Here is a 7331-nt window from a genome sequence, read left to right on the forward strand (position 1 = left end):
GATAGTTGTCATTTTGAAAATGTGCAAAATACATTAAATTTTAACCACATAACTTATAAATACATGTACTTGTGCAGATTTTTCAAAGTGACTAGGATCTGAATGTATAGGGCAACAGAACATGACTCAAAGCCTAATTTAAAGAAAGAAGTATGTTTTGAGCAAGCATCAACAGTTAGACTGAAAAGCAAGGCAAAAGCATAGGTTTTTTTTTAGATGTTGAGTGGACTAAATGCAATGTGAATTTGTCTGCAAACCATCTGTGATTTCTGGTATTTTTGATGCCTTCGCAACTCTAATTTTAAGCAGTTATGTAGCCTTTAAATAATGATAGTTTCTTCCCATTCGGTTTTACATCAGACTCCATACTTGATCACTGAATGTTTAAAGAAAAGAAGTGGCTGAGTATAATTCTCTGCAGATTGCACACATACAGAATAAAACAGCAGCCTTTTATTTTTGCAAGTAAAATTTGACATATTTTGGGACAGAATTTCCGCATGCATAAAATACACCATGAGTTTTGCTGGGTACGGTTTACTTTTTGTATTTTGCTTTACACTTCTCATGCAAATTCAGTGCTGGGATAAGGTGTTGGATTGACTTCCCCAGAGACTGAAACTCCAGAAGCAGCACAGCATAACAGCAAATCTCTCTGAATTATCTTAAAACTGATATCAAGGGTGCCAGTTTCATCAGGCACAAGGGAATTTGAGAGTCATAATCCATCCAGTCCTTAGTGGCTCTGCAGACAAATCTGTTCCATGCTGAATTTTTTGTGTGTGATGTGGACACTTTATAACCACAAACCAAAACAAGACACTGGATAAGAAACTGAATAGCCCTCCAAAAATTGTAGTTCTTACAATTATAGTGACCCTTAAGGGGACTGGAAGGCCTCCAGGTCTGTTTTCCACATACTATGTTGTGAGGAAAGATCATTTCTAATAGGAGCCAAGTCTCCTGAGAGCCTGAAACAATGCTAAGCTAACTCCATTCATCCTACAGGAAATCTGATGATAACTACATCATTGTCAGCTCAGTTCATTATTTCACTGTTTCTTCTGGCAGAAAAGTTCAGATAAGATTTTCGCTCACTGTTGTTGGATATAGTGGGAGATTCTGATTCAGGGAACAATAGGAAAGAAATAGCACTGAAGATCAAGGCTCCCCCACATCTGAAAATGCCTTGCCATTCCAACACTGTCTAAAAGGAGGCAGGATGCATTCCCCTCTCTTGGCAGAAGCCTCACACATGAGTTGATAACCCCACAGCTTCTTCTCTGTTCCAATGATGCATTGTGTAGTAAACTCTGTGGCAAACTGAAGACTGAATACCTGAAAGAAATTAATGTAAAAATAGTAAGACTATTTTACTAATTGCATTATTGAGCCTCACCATTATTTGAACAAAAACCCCACATCAGTTTATTAGATTTATCTGAGCTCTTGTCAACATTGTAGCAATGAAGCATGGAGAAACGAAGAGGCCCTGCTGATGATTATCAGTCCAGCTTGCCACAGAATAAATATCAGCATTTATCTACTTCAAAGGAAGATGAAGATCGTTTCTTATGACATCATTTATTGCAAATGCTGAGTCCTATCCAAGCATTTCATGAGAGATTATCTGCACTTGCTAGGAAACCCAATAGTCACCATTAGTTTTGTCTCCTGACAACAAAATTAATTTCTTTTAAATGAGAATGCATTTCTAATTGGGTACATTCTTCCCTAACAAATTGTTTACAGTATCTCTGCAAGGATTCTGAAAGCATCCCTTTTCTTTGGTGTTGCTGATTAATTACAGCCCGCTTAGTTCTTAGTAGCTGCAATTGGAGTACCATAACGTACTTTGCTGTGAAAGGTTCATCTTAATTACATGCTCCCCAGTCAAGTTCCTGCTTTGGGAGAGAACTGTACTTCTTTTGTCAAGCTGCATGTGATGCCACTTTGGATTGTTACTTCTTCCCTCCCGCCTCCTCACCCTTTCACTCCAAGTGAGTTCAGAGCTTATGAATGTTATGAGACTGACAGCACCCAAAATGAAATTCTGTCTTTAGCCACAAAACAGATCCAGAATTGGCAGTTCAGTGCAGTCGTCTCTATTCCTTCTCTTACCCTATCTACATGGCACAATGCAGCAGTGTGTGCGGATAACTGGGCTAGTTGAAGTGTAACCGTGTTAGCATAGTGGTCTGCCAAAGCTAATTAGCAATGCTGAGAGGCAGGGTGAATTAGTCTGGTCAGAACGCAGAACTAACAGAGCAGACTGCTTCCAGGACTGCAGCTGCTGTTTGCATCTCTACATGACACTGCGTTGTGCAATGTGGATATAACCCGTATGCTTTAAATGTGAATTTTTTTTGGAAGGAGATCACTGGGTCCTTGAGCTTCTGGTGGAGATGTTGAAAAGATGTCAGTTCTGGTGCTTTCTCAGATGTGGATATGTGTCCATGTTGGGCCACCCAAATCATTTTGCAAAGCCCACTCAACAGCTGTCAGATAGTAAAGAATTTTGCAAGTTTTGAACATAAGTTGGATTCTTTTTAATGTTTTACCAGTGATTATAAGGCTAAAAGTTTTTGGTTTTGTTTTTTAAATCAGGAGTTCTTTTTTACCTTGGAGATATGGTGGTTTCCTGTACCTTATATCCATAATGACAACTTAGGATATACTTGTAGTGAAGATAAAACTAGCATACTGCCATGGTTTGGACAAGATGCTGCTTAAGCAATATTTCTCACAAGAAAGAAGTGAGCAACTTAGGCAGGGCAATCCCTACAAATGAACACACAAAACTATGCAGTCTTTTCCTCCTATATGTGGCAAACAGGGGGAGGAGTAATAAGAGGAACCGCTCTCAACTTTAGCCATTACCTTTTGGTGTGGAAGTGGAGTCTGCCTTAACCCCTTGCAGAGCCAAGGGAGTTCCAACTGCTCTGAATTGCCCGTTGCCTATTCAGGAGAACTTGGCTCCTCATTACTGCTCTGGCTGAGATAGTCCTGTCCTTTCTGCCTCTGGCTGCTGTTCCCTGATGCAGTACTTTTTTGCATAAAGAACAAACTATTCCTATCTTGTTTGCATTTGCCTTTCTAAGTGTGTTCAGTCCACTGCTGATTCTCTGCAGCACAACACTATACATTTCACTGTTTATGTAGGCTGAACTATATTGCGTCAGACCATATTGCTTCCAGTGCTGCTTTACCTCTGTGCCTAGATAGAAAAGCATTATCAAGATCCGAGTGGTGGAAATGCAGCCTTTTCATTTTCCCAATCCTTATGCTAAGTAATAGGGTTTCAGTAATCAATACCTTGTATGTTGTCTGAGAACATTTATTTGATCAGATGCAATTTTCAGAATCTGCTGCATGATAGACAGAAAAGTGTCACTGAGTGGAGAGCAAAGCCTCGCTTCACTTGGCCAGTGACACATCTGCCGTTCCTTGTCATACTCATTTCCATTTTAAATATTAAAAAAAGCATCCCCGAGTAAAGGATCTGTGTGAATTGTGCTTACTGAATTTAATTACTACCTGAATGACAGAGGTTGTTATTTATTTTAGAAACTGGAAAAAAAAAAAAATCCCGGCACTTCAGTTTACTCTGTGTGGAGTGACTACTGGCCTGCGCAGCGCTTCTCTTATTTTAGCTTTATTTATTTTTGCTGCACTTGAAGGGTGAAAAAGAGCTGGTGGTAGGATCAGAAACATAATCAGCTCCTACACAATCAAACCAGTAATACTTGGCATTATGACAGCACTTTCAAACTCCACAGTGCTTGGCAAACATTTGATAATTGTGTCTGGGTCTCACCCTGTTATCATAACACAGGCCCCAACCTTAAAAACTTCATTGTGCCCATGAGCACAAGAAACATTCTTGCCAGCTTAAAACTAAGCACAGTTGTTGCAGAAGGACGGGGGGCTTCCTTTCTATTTTAAATGATTTTATTTCTGTCTGAACGCCTGCAAAAATCCATACGGTACATCAAAAGGAGGGGAATACACCCCAGCTCCTGAGGTAGCTAGGATACTACTAGCAGCGAATGATGCAAAGCATGGGAAAATAGAAGGAGAGAGGACACTTGACTGGAAAAAAATAACATTTTGAGGAAGGAGACAGGTATGTCAGAGCTGCACACGCCAGTGCTCACTTCTTTTGCCCCAGGGCCGGGCAGACATTTCCTCAGTTTCTTCGTTCACACAAGGCGGGCACGGTTTGCGAGAAGCAAACCCCCCCTTACAGAAGAAACCCCTGACGTTACGAAAAGGCGACAAAAATAAATTTAAAAAGCTGAGGGAGGCGCCGGGGGGCAGCACGGCCCTCGGACTACATTTCCCAGGCTGCTCCGTGCCGCCGCGGCCTCGCCACGCTCCGGAGCGGAGGGAGGCCGGCCGGGCCCGGGCTAAGATGGCGGACGGGGTGCTGAGCCCCGGGGTGAACCTGGAGGCTTTCTCCCAGGCTATCGCCGCCATCCAGGCGCTGCGCTCCAGCGTGACAAGGGTCTTCGACTGCCTGAAGGATGGCATGCGGAACAAGGAGACGCTGGAGGGCCGCGAGAAGGGCTTCGTGGCCGCCTTCCAGGAGAGCCTGCACTCCGTCAGCCGCGACCTGGGGTGAGCAGCCGGCCCTCGGAGGGGCTTCGCCGCTCACCGCAGCCGGGGGTGGCCGGGAGGGGAGAGGGGTCCCGGGGTCCCCTCGGCTCCCGGAGGAGGTTTGGGACGGCTAAACGCGAAAGTGCCCCGCTCCGTGCCTCCCTGGGTGCTGCCTCTCTGTGACATTCCCTCCTGGAGGCTCCAGAGGGATGAGCCTTGCTCAGATGTTTGGCTTGTGAATAAGTGGCTGGGGCGCTCTAGGGGCTAGCTGGATGGTTTTTGGTTGCAGGGGGATTGGTCTCTGTTTTTCCGAAGTTTTTTGTTTTAAAATAATAATAATAATCGCTTCTTAGGCTCTGAATAATCATCAGCATTCAAGTGGCTGAAGGGTGTTACCAAAACTTGAAAGGTTGGAAAGTTTGTATAAATATGATTATTTAGTACAGGCTGGTGCACTTCACAGAGGTGAAATCAACTGTTGAGGCTGCTGGTAACTGCGGTCCTGCTGGGTCCTCCCGGGTGTGCTGGGGCCGGTGCATCCCGGTGGAGCCAGCGGCGCTGTCAGGGACGTGTCAGGGACGTGTCCCAGCATGGAGTGACCCCTTTGGTCACTCCGAAAAGGGCCAGTTTTTGGCTAATTGGCTTTCCTGATTTTGTAGTTTGTAATAGTTGATGATATGTATAATCTCTTCCCTGTTTGTTCCTTTCTATTCAGACAGAAGGTAAATAGTCATTTTTGTGAATGATGCTGTACACAGCTTTATAGACTTAAGTCGTGTCCCTTTGTTTTTTATGGTTTCCAAGCTGATGAGGCTTTGTTGTTCTCAACATGGAAGCTGTACTGTCCCTTTGGTCATCCTTCTTGTTTCTTTCAGTGGCTTTTTAAAGGACTGTATAGTCTAACCCCAAAGTCTCGTTCCCAAAGTAGTCTCTGACCTCTTTTCTCATGTGCGCTATGTTACACTTCTTTAGGTTGCAGTTTGTCATCCAGTGTTTTGGTGCTGAGAAGTTCTTCAGCAACTCTTTGCAGTTAGTCTTGTCCCTAGCACCCTACATGAGAATAGTTCCATCATAAAGCTTTACCAGTTCCTTTTTCACCCTGTTTTCCAGAGCATTAATGGGTATGTTGATCAGTACTTGGTGCCATTTCTTCCCTGATTCCGCTAGATCATGTTTGTGATATTTTGATGTATTTTTTTATTTTCTTTTTTCTGAAACGTAACTTCTCAAAAATAATATCATTCATGTAGCATCTTATTATTAGATAATTCTGTTTTGATTTTGGGAAGCATTGGTGTTGAGTAGCAAGTGAACACTCCAACGTGTACTGAAGTTAATGCTACCAGTGGACTTTGGCTTGAGTCATGAAAGTATTGACTGCATTCCTTGTTCAGCAAATTCTTAATTATCTTGTCTATTTGCATTTATTGTACAATTGCAACAAATGCTAAGTATATTCATGAGTGGTCAAAGCACAAGAGACTTAGTGTAGGCCGTGGAAGCTTGAGGGAATAATGATTAACAGAGAAGAGTTTTGTGATAGGAAAGCATAGAAGTTTCTTAATGGTTAGTTCCTTGGTCATTGATGTTTATTTTCATAACCTTCATTAAATGCAAACAGAGATATTTGGGATTTTTCTTCACAGACATTTCCATAAGTCACACTTTTAAGGGACTGAATCCTGCTCTTGATTTAGTGCAAGGTCTGAAGTTCAATCAGAGTGGGATTTGACATTCACGAGTCATGAGGAGAGGCACCTGATTAGTCATGTCATTTGAAAAATTGCATTTTATATCTGTGCGAAGTAGCCAGTCTTTCTTCTACAGCTGATTAATGCAAGTTTTTAACATTGCCTAACTCTTGTTATTATTAAATGTAGTGTTTGACAAATGAGATATGAAGTAATAATAGATCATTTTCACACTGATCTTTTTTTCATGGAAAAATGGTGCTTATTAAGCTTTAGTTGGGTATTTCGTACACGTCTCCAGACGTACAGGTTGCTCATGGAAAACAGAAGATGCTTCCTTGCCCTGACAACTTGGAATGCATTAGAACAGCCACAAACTCTGCAGGACCATCTCCAGGATTAGGACTAATGCCAGTTCACATGTATATTTACATGAGGACAATGTTAATTTCTAGTGCATTACGGAAATTACAAGACACCTGCCTGCTTGATAATTCTCCTGTTGTCCATAGCATCGCAGCCAGTGCTTCTAGCCAGAATTTTGTAGCTTCTGAGGGTGTGCTTTGCTCAGAAGATGACTTGAGTTATGGAAGTGTTTGTAAACAGGACACACCATAGTTTGACTCTTTCCTTTCTGTCTTACAAAGACTCCTGACTTGTACTTTCTCTGCTTAGCAATGAGTTTAATGACTAACAGGCCACTTAAAACTTTTTGGATAATGGCAGTGGTTAAGTTGTTTCTTTTTTAATCAAATTGGACAGATATTTAAAGCATGCAGATACTAAAATAGAGTGTAGACATGATTGCTGTTTCTGTAGAAGGACTGCACATCTTAGATACACGTATCTCCAGGTCTGACTTTAGAAAATGCTGTTGTATTTTCTTTCAGTGAGCTGGAGCGTCTGAGCAATCTGGTTGGTAAACCGTCTGAGAACCATCCCTTGCACAACAGCGGACTGTTGAGCCTAGATCCTGTTCAGGACAAAACACCTCTTTACAGCCAACTTCTGCAAGCCTACAAATGGTCAAATAAGGTAACA

General features: G+C 42.3%; 1 protein-coding gene across 3 annotated transcripts in view; it reads left to right on the forward strand.

Annotated features, from left to right (window-relative positions):
* Window positions 1-7331, forward strand: part of MED27 (mediator complex subunit 27) — a 141024-nt gene that overhangs the window by 42705 nt on the left and 90988 nt on the right. The window contains exons 1-2 of one of the 3 annotated variants that reach the window (XM_080562261.1): window positions 4334-4620; window positions 7181-7325. In XM_080562261.1, coding sequence (XP_080418387.1) covers window positions 4415-4620; window positions 7181-7325 — 351 coding nt within the window. In that variant the 5' untranslated portion in view covers window positions 4334-4414. Of the gene's footprint in view, window positions 1-4333; window positions 4621-7180; window positions 7326-7331 lie in introns of those variants that run through there. The other 2 variants (XM_080562259.1, XM_080562260.1) reach the window with 2 other exon arrangements.

The sequence above is a fragment of the Anser brachyrhynchus genome (genome assembly GCF_964034855.1).
Source record: "Anser brachyrhynchus genome assembly, chromosome: 19".
NCBI classification, from domain to species: Eukaryota; Metazoa; Chordata; class Aves; order Anseriformes; family Anatidae; genus Anser; species Anser brachyrhynchus.